The sequence below is a fragment of the Geospiza fortis genome, unplaced genomic scaffold (genome assembly GCF_000277835.1).
Source record: "Geospiza fortis unplaced genomic scaffold, GeoFor_1.0 scaffold98, whole genome shotgun sequence".
In the NCBI taxonomy this organism is placed as follows: Eukaryota; Metazoa; Chordata; class Aves; order Passeriformes; family Thraupidae; genus Geospiza; species Geospiza fortis.
The window spans coordinates 9,098,227-9,109,160 of NW_005054306.1; the positions used below are offsets into that span (position 1 = coordinate 9,098,227).

Genomic DNA, 10,934 nt, shown 5'->3' on the forward strand with positions numbered 1-10,934 from the left:
ACCTTCTTGTACTTAATTTTCAACAGGATATTGTTAAAAGGGAAAAAAGGAACTAGCGATGATGTGCAGGTGATGAAAGATACATAACACAAACTGCATAGTAGCTCAAAATTTTGACTTTAGTGTCTAAGAAATCTTCATTATGATAAATATGAATCATAGGATAGACATTGTCTAAACAAGTCTACGTATTTGTGGTTTTTTAAACAAAAGCCTTTGCAAGAGAGCTTTTGATTCTGTGATTTTAATTAAAGTGTATAGTAATGTTACATGCTAGAATGTAGATGTGCTTGCAGACTTTTTTGCCTTCCTTGTGTTGCTAACAAACCTTTGTTGATCAAGCCTTTTCCTTTTTCAGAGATAGCCCTCCTCATGTTCCCATAAAAGAGCTCTCCACGAAGTTGGTCATTAGCATCATTGGTAATCTGAGTTCTACAATTCGTAATTTCTTTCCAGATCTTCAGGTTTTCCCAGCCTTAGGCAATCATGACTACTGGCCACAGGTAAAACAAGTTAGAAATTTGTTCATCATATTAAGTGTGTTCCTAACTCCTGGGAAAGCACGTCTGAAAAATAAGAGTTAATAATTTGTAACTGTTATTCTGGAAACAGAATTCTACACCTTTTCAGTTAGCATTTAATATTATGAATAGTTACACTCTAGAACAGAAGCTACATCACTCTCTCTGTGCTCTTACCTAAGGAAATGTTGATGCCAGGTAGAATCTGTACATGGCCTGATGTCACACAAATTTATCACTAATCATTCCTCATGGCTTAGAACTACCACGTGTCAACATAGTTAATACACACATACTTTTCCTTACTGTGTATGTCATGCATGTGTGTACAGTAACTTAAAGCTATCAGAAGTGACATCATTAATGGACCTGTGAGCCTGTGGGAAGTTTAAAACCTGCTCAAAGGCCTACTGGAAATCTGTCAGCTGGCATCACTAGATTTTTTTGTTGTTGTTTTTTAGCTAAAGTAATGGCAGAATTTTTGTCAAGTTCCCATAGTTTTTCCACTGCTATTAAAAATATGTCTACTTTTCTTTCCTCATTGGACATTCAGATATCACATTGATGATTCACTAGTTATGTTCAGCTGAGGATGGTGCTTTTTCACTTTGACTGCGCTGAATTTTGTTCTTGGCATACTCCAAAGTAAACAGTTGCTTCATTTGTCCTTTAAAGTGTGTTGTGGGTCGATCTGGCAGCACACTGGATCAGAAGCAAATGCTGTCATTGGATGTGAGGGGATCAGAAGGGATGTGAAGCGAGTCAGCTGAAGTATTTTGTTTGAAATTCCTCATGGGAATTCAGTAACACCCCTTCACACCCTCAAGGCTTGTATTCCAGGTTTCTGTGGTATTTATTAGGCCTGTCAGGGTGTAGGTTGGTGCAGCAGGTGACTGGGTAATAGCCCGTGTCATTGCTGGAGTTGGTGGTTTCCAAATAGGGGCGTAGCAGAGGTGCTGAGAGACAGGGCAAAGGAAATGTGAGAGACAAAGTAACCACTAGATGTATATCGGAAGTGTGAGTGCACAAACCAAACTGTGACTTCAGTCCTTGGTGCTCTTACTGTGGTGGTAAAGCTTTGGCTTTTCATATGCACTGACATGGGGACAGGTTGATTCACCAGAAATGACTGGGAAAGTATTTCGATAAGTAAGGCCTGAACTGAAGTGTTACAAAGTGTTCATGTTCACTTTGTTTCAGTTTTAAAAATGTCTTAGCAGAGAATTGTTATTCAGCAATCTCCTTTAATAGAGAAAAAAACCCTACAAAAGCCTTGTAAACAAAGAATGTAGGGACTTTTTCAACAAGTATGAATTTTGTTTGTGAAATTAAATCTAAAGAGAGGAAGAAAAGATGCTCAGGAGGGGCAGATGGGCAGCAAATAGAAAATTGACACAAGCTGGTGATTGGAATAACTGGTGATTGTTGTTAGTTCTCCCTGCACAAAGCCACTCAGGAGCGTTTCTGTGATGCTTTGAAATGGCATGCTTCACTAATGTGCAGAGTTGGCATGATTTTCAGTTATTGTTTGAAAAAGACATGGGGTCAGACAGTCGCCACGATGGGTTCATTTCATCTTGTTCAATTTTTTAATGTCTGTTTTTTGTACTTTATGACATTTCTTTTTCCATATGGATATGCTTGGCAACTGTCCTGTAGACTGGGAGCAATATGGAGCAAGCCACACACTGTACGTTGGCTGTTCCAAAGCAAGTGTAAAATCTGTGCACTTACCATGAACCAAAGAGTTTAATTGCTCTTTTGTGTTCTGAGCTTAACAACTGAACAGTCCTGGGTGATTTTTCTTGCAGAACATGTTAAAAGTACTACTCAAATTGATCAAGCACTGGGATACCTTTCAGATCATATATTGTGATCTCAGTCTTTTTGCATAGTCTTACTTATTTCACACTCTTGGTCCTGCTTAAAACAAATCCCCAGACTGCTTCTAGCAGTTCAGAGAGCACTGACTTCCTGGGCCGAAGCACCTTCAGTCCATTACATGGCCTCTTATCTGGAATCAGGTTTTTTCTGTTAGTGACTGTTAGCTCTGGCTCGAAGGTGTGTCCTAACAACTCATGTCTGGGCACTGCAATCAACAAATATCTCAACAGACATCGTCTGATTGCTCTGCTCCTAGACAGACACTTACTGCCTAAACCTCGAATAACGTAGGTTTAGTTTCAAAGATCTTAGAAAGGTCAAATTTTATGTTTAAGAAAACATGCACTGCAATTTTTCAACCCCTGTTTTTCTCCTTCTAGCACCAAGACTCCAGATATTTTAAGAAAGGCAAGGACAGGCTGGTATCTTCCTGTCAGGGTTAGATCAGAGCATGGGTCTCATCAGCCTGTGGCTCAGACTGAAGAGTGCTACAGTCCTAATTAGAGCCAGTGGGAGAAACCATTGACAAAACTTTCTCTTGTACATTTTTAAATGCTTTCTTATGAGAAAAAAAGACATCATGAAAACATTTGTGAATTTCACCAGAATGTTTCTGAGGGCAGAAGTGCAGTTTTGGGGAGCTGCTATGAAGCCCAGGTTATTTGAAAGAGAAACTTATTTTTAGACTTTGATATATTTATTAATTTTGCAGAATGCATGGTTTTCCATTCTACTGTATTCTTAAGGCCTTGACATATTTCTGGCATTAGTTTAATAATGCATTAACACCACCTTGGAGTGAGTTCTAAGTTTAGGCATTTGTTCCTGATCTGCAATACTAGATATTCAGAAATTGGGTTTTTTTTCTTTCTTGAATAACTCCTGGTGATGACTGGATACACTTACATGTTATGTAAGAGGTCAGGCAGTATTTTTTAGTGGTTTTTTTTGCCTGCATGTCTGAATACTAAGGCAGGTTCTCCTCTCTCACAGGACCAACTTCCTGTAACTACCAGTGAAGTTTACAATGCTGTAGCAGATTTCTGGAAACCTTGGCTAAGTGATGAAGCAATCAGTACCTTCAGAAAAGGTAAAGTATGGCAGTAATACATTGTGAAGTTAGGGCTTAGAGAATTAATGTTTCTGTGGATCTGTGCTGTTTGTTTAGCTAAGTCTCATAGGATGAGTCAGAACAATGGATTATCTGCAATGCTTCTCCTGGAAGAAGTTACTGATCTTTTTGAATGGCAATGCCTATATTCAGAATACATTTATTACTTTCTGCTGCAATATTTATCACTTCTTGTGACATGTTTAGTGTTATTGATTTTGTACCAATGCATGTGAAGTATCTTTTTGCTTTGAAGACCTCATAACACTCTTTAGATGAGGGCATATGATGCACACGAAAACTTTACTTTGATGGGAAAAACTGTTAAAATGTTGTTCCTGTTTTAATGGTATACGTATTTCAGAGCATACTGAATAGGTGCATTTTTATTCAGGGCATGATAGCACATAGCTGTGCTGATTATGCTGTTAATGTTTGTATGCAACTTACTAAACTGGCAGAATAATTATATCCTAATTAGAATTTTTCCTTTTTGCAAAGGACTGAAAAGTTCAACCCAATTTCCAATCCACTCAAACATTAGGGATTTGGAAGTTTAATTTGTGTTTGTGTGTCCTGAATGAGAGCAAACTCTGGATAAGGGTGGAAGTAGAAACTTGGATAAGGATAATAAAACTCAAAGAGGCAGTTAAATTATATTGCTATCCTTCTGTTGCCATGGCTCCATTGAAGTCCATGAACAATGAAGTTATACCTATTGAAGAAGCTCAGCATGCCATGGAGAATTTTGGGAGCAAGGATTGAAAAATGTGATCCTTACTTTTCATCATATCATCAGTCTGAAGTTAAATGACTTTCAAAGTACAAGGCTACTAAACGCAAACAGTTCTTCCTGAAGGAGCCTGTATGTTTGCTGTATTTCAAGAAGTATAGACCTTTAACAGCTACTGTATCTGTCAAAGTGGAAGAACTATTACAGGGCACTTTTTCCATGTCAGTTGAATAATTTTATCTAAATACTGTCAAATAAACACAAAGATAATACAGGCAATAATTCATAAGTAATTCAGTGTCAACTTTTAGTAAAATTTGGCTGGAAACATTTTTAACATGTTCTATTGTGATAAGGTGACTGTGGCTTGATTAGGCATGATATTCTATTAGAAAGAGGAGGGTTGGGTATTTTGTCAGTGGTGTACTTTGATTGTAAAGTTGTGCTTTGAAGCCTTTAATTTGTCATGTGATGTTGGTCTTATTTTCACAGGTGGCTTTTACACGCAGCTATTTGAATCCAGTAATAGCCATCAGCCACTCAGGATAATCAGTCTGAACACAAATTTATATTACAGCCCTAACAAGGTAACTGTGAATATCACTGACCCAGCCAACCAGTTTGCCTGGCTGGAGGAAATACTTGAAACCTCTTCACAAAAGCAGGAAAAGGTAGGGATCGGGATCAGAAGCTATCATTATTTGTTTCAATTTTGAAAAAAAATAAAAAAGAAAGAAGAAGTAAAGATAATGAGAGTATAAACATGCTTCTAGAAGACTAAAAATGCTGCCAAAGTTACTTCAAAATCAAAATTTTATTTTTTAATCATTCCTCCTTTAATATGCCCATTTTACTGCAACAATTAAAACTAGTTGAATGAAGTTTCTCAAGTTATACAGTAAAATACCTTTTCTCTCCTAGCATGTAAAGGACTGCAGAAGTCAGTATCTGACCTTTTTTACACGTAGCCTTTAATTTTAAAACATGCTCTTGACCTAAGACAAAAGCTAGCATATTTTATTTGCATTGTAATATAATGTAAGGTATCAAAAATAGGAATTTGAAAAAAGTTTATCAGCATGAAACTTAGTCAAGCTGCAGTAATTGCTATGATTTAAGTGTTATAATACTTGTCTTTTAATACACAGGTTTTGAAGTGAAGGTTTAAATTGTTGGCTCCTGATGGATGGATTGATTGATTGGTGTGGGGATTGGATCATCATCTGAGCAACTGTGTTTAATTTGAAACATGGTTACATTTTGCTACAGTGTTGCAATTTTAGAATCTTATATTACAGTCAGGAGAGAGGAGAGATTTCCTTTCCTCGGGAAACCCTGCAGCCTGGTGTGTGCAGTTGGCACTAAGTCTCTAACTCAGACAGAGGGGTTTAACCAGTTATCCATGTTTCTGGTGACTCTCTGACTCCCTGGTGCAGACTCTGTAATACTCAAACATAATTTTTGTCTTGTGTCCCCTTGAGATGCCAAATTATAAGCCTTGTCCTAGTAACTTACTTTTTTCATGTGAAGTAATTGATAACATTTTCCTTAGGCCTAAAATCATGCATAGATTTAGTAGAACATTTTTTCTCCCCAGCAAGATACTAAATTGATATTATGAACTTAAGCAATTTTCCTGTTGGGATTTTATATTAAAAAAACTTGTCATGATTTACAGCTTTTAGAATGCCATTTTTAAAGGCAGCATTATTGTGAAACTGTGGTAACCACTTCTAGGATACAGCTAAGATTATAAGTTTCAAATGAAGGTGCTAATTGTGCTTTCTGTATTTAATTCCTTAGGTGTATATAATAGGTCATGTCCCAGTAGGATACTTGCCATATGCAAGGAATACTACAGCTATCAGGGAGTATTACAATGAGAGACTGGTAAAGATTTTTCGCAAATACAGTAGTGTTATTGCGGGCCAGTTTTTTGGACATACCCATAGAGATAGTATCATGGTCCTCCTGGATGAAGAAGGTAATGATGCTTGTTGACTTTTGAACTTTTTCTTCCTGATTAAAAGCAAATCAATACTTTCTTGCATGCTCTTTCTAGTCAGCCTGTGTTATAAATAATTGAAAAAAGGAAATTGGAAAATACTGTTATTTATCTGCAGGAGTTCAAGTGTCACACACTCCAATTTTATTTCCAAAGAGAACCTTGAAAGGGTGACTGTCTTTTTCTGTTGGTGTCAGCAGAACTCCCCAAGCTTCCTATTTTTTTTTTAATGAATCCTTATGCCTAGACAAGAATTTCTAGTCTTTCCTCTCTGCTCTCACAGTGACACGGGCAAATTATACCAGCCAGTTGCTATTGTGTAATGTGTCAAAGGGAATGTTCTCAGGCCAGCTAGACATGGTCTATGTTCTTGTATTTCCTGCATCATTACTGTGCCTCTCTGCTGAGTTCCCTGCTGTTTCAAAGTTAATTAAGATAAGGGTAAGCAGGAGGTAGGGGAAAGAAAGTCTCTGCCTGTTGCATCTCTTAGATCAGCTAATTTCCCTTCAAGAAAATCACCCACGTTGAAATTTTTGTTTATTGCTTTGAAATCCCTTAGTTCTAAGCATGCGCATGGCCATATGGAGCACTCTTAGCATCTCTAAAGAAGAAGTTTTTTATTCCCCATAGAACAGTAAGAGGTTCATTGCTTCGATTTATGTAAAGTACAAATGTTAAGTGGCTCTTCATCAATTTTTTGTAGGAACTCATATGAGCAATGTCCAAAATGCTGACTAGGTAATCCTATACCAAATTTTACCTTTTTACATGGTGTTAATCTCCAGTAAAAAAGAATCCAGCCCAGTGAAAGAAATGCCTTCATTATTTTTTTCTTTCAAATGATGCTCCATGCAGTCTTATACCTTTATTTTTTTACACTGTCCCATTTGTTCATGAAATCATCATCTCTACTGCAAATTTCACTGGGAACAGACTGATCTTAGTGTTTGTCATTAAAGTTTGCATGTGCAAGTAAGCGCTTCCTAATTATTTTAGTAATTTTGCATCTTTTGACAAAATTTAAATAGTATAGTAATCAAATACACATTGTGCTTGTCTGTACAGTTTTAGACTATCTTCTATTCAGGACATTTTCCTCTTGACAAAATTCCAGAGAATTCAAGATAAATGCAATATTCTGACCAACACCAGTGTACTGACACAGAACTCATCTGTATTTTCTCCAGAAGAATCTACTGATTTCCAAACTTTCAAAACTTCTGCCTGTATCTGGAGGCTGACCTTGTGATTTCCAAACTTTCAAAACTTCTGCCTATATCTGGAGGCTGACCTTGTGATTTCCAAACTTTCAAAACTGCTGCCTATATCTGGAGGCTGACCTTGTGATTTCACTGCTGGGACGCTGTCAGAGATGGGAATAGTTAGGGCTTCCTTTTTGTTCTACAGAGAACTTCCCAATGTACTCACCTGCATGTTCTGTCCCAATAAAACTCACATCCTCATGTTTCAGTTGCTGTAAAGGTTGGTGTTCACACAGTAGGCGCTGGGCTATTAAGGGCCAGGTGATGAAACAGACCCTGGTGTTTCTAATAACATCCTAAATACATAAAGCAACATGTAAAATACTGTATGGAAACAGCAACTAAAGATTTTTAATATTTCTTTAGTAGAAATATACAAAATACAGAGACTTCGCATATAGGCAAGACCATTTTGCAATTTTGCACAGGCAGTTGAATTGGTTGGGAAGCCTCTAGTGTAAGCAGTGGTACACACTGGAGTGGGTACTGTGGTATTCCACACAGAGTTTAGTCTATCCGTTGGAAGTATGGCAGTTCACAGTGATGCAGATAAATTCTAATGTCTTTAAACCTATCACTCTTGTTTTTGCTGTGTTGGTACTCTACAAAAACATTTGTTTGAAAAAGAATTATTTGAAAGGAAACTATCTCCTCAATTTCCCTTTTTCTGTAGAAAAGCCAGTCAATTCCTTGTTTGTGGCACCTGCTGTAACCCCAGTGAAGAGTGTATTGCAAACAGAGTCCAATAACCCTGGTGTCAGATTGTATCAGTATGATCTTTTTGACTACAGCTTGCTGGTAAGTAAAGATTTTAAAGCATTGTTTAAGACAATATAGTGTCAGTAAAAATTACAGGAAGATATCAGCCTTTGTAGTATTATGGCTGCTGGTGATGGAATTTTGGTGCCTGCTCTTAGTTTTTCTTCCTGGGCAAGGCAAAGAAAATCTGAAAGATAACTTGGTTGGTCTTTCTGTGCCTGCAGAACTACCCAGTACTCTCTGGTCTGTATCAAATAGTCTTACAGTGTAGGATCAAAGACATAATTTTTCTGGCCAAAGTCGTAAAACTATTTGCAGGGAGCTCTGCAAGAGTGAAAGAAGTTCACCTAAATCCTGGGCATGCTTACATACTAATGTTGTTTGCTGGTGATAGCCTGAGTTTTGGAATACAGCCCATGAAATGTTTCTAAAGGGTGTAAAAGAGCTGATGAAGAAAGCACTTTTAACCATATGATGTCTTTTGCAATTACAAAACTCCCTATAAAGAGTTTTTACAGGAAACGTTAGATAAATTTAGAAGGAAAATAAAAAATAGAAGACTTCTACTTTGTAGTTTCATGCAATTTTTGGAGATAAAGTGAATCCTGTGTAATTATCTTGGCTGTGAATGGTTTAGACTTTCTGTAATTCATCCTGAATTACAAAGTCTTGACCCTGCTGAGTTCAGTGACAGTGCACCCTGCAGTTTGATTGGGACTGGGGTTTCTCTCTGGAGACCCATGCTAATTCAGGCTGCTTCTTTGTTGTGCAGATTTCACTCCTGCATCGGCATCCCTCCTTTTCCTTAACTTCTCCCTGAGCCGTTCTTCTTCTGTCCATTCTGCCCCTCAAGTAGTGCCCACAGAAGAGAAACTTCTGGCTCTCACCCTTTTGCCCCACTCCTAAGGCAGACATGAACGTTGTGGAGTTTGCAGAGGAAAGACCTCTAACACTGCCACTGCTGCCTTTGTGGCTCCTTTTTCTTCTCCTCCCCCCCCCCCCGCCATTACCGCTCTGCAAGTACCAGCTTTGGGTGTAAGCCCAGCTCTTGGGGTGGGACGTGACCTTCTATTCACATGTGAATAATGAGGAGTGACAGCTTCCTAATCAATATATCACTCCAGAGACTTAATGAAGCAGGGAAGAAAGCAATACAGCAGTGCCTATGTTTTCTTTCATTCTTTTTTTCTTTTTTTTTTTTTGTTTTAACTGTAGGATCTTTGGCAGTTTTACTTGGACCTCAGAGATGCCAACAAGAAAAATGAATCAAACTGGAAATTAGAATACATCCTGACTAAAACTTATGGCATTGAAGACTTGAAGCCAGAAAGCCTATATGAAATGGCCAAGCAGTTGTCTATGCCACACAGCACACTGTTTGAGCAGTATTACAGTAACTATATTGTGAGTTATAACAAAACTATTCTCTGTGAAGAGGGGTGCAAGACCTGCCAAATATGTGCAATCCAGTATTTAGATTCTTCCTCGTACACAGATTGCATCAATCAGGAGGCAATGTGGAGATGAAATCTCTGTGCAGTTAATGCAGATAGTGACTTTAGCCTGTGATTTAAAGAACCTGCTCGTTCTTTCGCTCAAGCACTGACACACTGACAGGGAGCCTGTGGGACTTCTCTGCATTTCAGGGGAGCAGTAAAACTCCCTAGATCTTTCTTCTTGCAAATATGTTTTCCTATATCATCTAAATAAAAGTTTATTTGCTTTGTAATAGTGGCCAGATACTTTGCTGTTGTCTCAAGTGTCCTGTACCTTCTCTAACAGGCATCCCAGTGTGTGGGAATAGAAGTTACTCACTCAAGCCTTTGTAAATCCAAGCCTTCTTTCTCAGGGTGTGTAAACATAGGCAACACCATTCCAGGCATGGGATTTTTATGGGGGCAGGTTTCAACCACTGGCTGTCAAAATTTGCAAACTGAAGTTGGCAAAACCTGCATTTGCTGAGACTTGAGTGCAGTTATCTTGTTGATTCAATGCCAGTATTATATATCTCTCTGTGCCAAGTTTTCCTTGTTAATCCCTCAAATCCACTTCTTAGGGGCATTTTCTAATGATGGCACAAAAGTGACTTAATGGAACACAAACCTCAATCCTGGAAATGCTTAATCTAATTTTTCAGAATATATTTGCCCAGCACAGAGGGCTTTTTTCTTACAACAGAACAATGTACATTGATACAGCTGTCAAGGAGTGTCCTGGTATGAGATTTTGCAGCAGACTATATATCAGGATTAAATTGATCAACATCAGTAATTGGACTCAGCATATGCATTCTCTGTATGGCACAGGTAAACATTTACTTGTGCTGTTTCTTAGGTTTCTTTTTTTTCAAAGAGCAATCTAGTACTTAATGTGAAGAGTATCACATGTTCAAATTTACAATTGCAGAGATTGCTTCTTCCTCTTCTTATGGCTAAATATGTGCATAAGATGATGCTATTAAGATGGCCCTTTATTTGGTGTGTGTATAACCAAGAAGGACCTTTACCCATTTTTCTGCCACATGAAGAGCTATACGTTTGGAAATTTTGTTCAATAAAATACAATACAGACCCTGCTTTATATTATCCTTGAGTAAGGGGAGCTGTAGAAGTGGCTATGAAACAAATCCAATTGATAGGTTTTTTTATAATGAGATTAA

General features: G+C 37.8%; 1 protein-coding gene across 1 annotated transcript in view; it reads left to right on the forward strand.

Moving 5' to 3' along the window:
* Positions 1-10,489, forward strand: part of SMPDL3A (sphingomyelin phosphodiesterase acid like 3A) — a 12,752-nt gene extending 2,263 nt beyond the window's left edge. The window contains exons 3-8 of the mRNA XM_031066653.1: positions 359-503; positions 3,399-3,495; positions 4,742-4,920; positions 6,053-6,233; positions 8,190-8,314; positions 9,491-10,489. Of these exons, the coding sequence (XP_030922513.1) occupies positions 359-503; positions 3,399-3,495; positions 4,742-4,920; positions 6,053-6,233; positions 8,190-8,314; positions 9,491-9,802 (1,039 nt within the window). The 3' untranslated portion in view covers positions 9,803-10,489. The remainder of the gene's footprint in view (positions 1-358; positions 504-3,398; positions 3,496-4,741; positions 4,921-6,052; positions 6,234-8,189; positions 8,315-9,490) is intronic.
* The last annotated feature ends 445 nt before the right edge of the window (positions 10,490-10,934 follow it).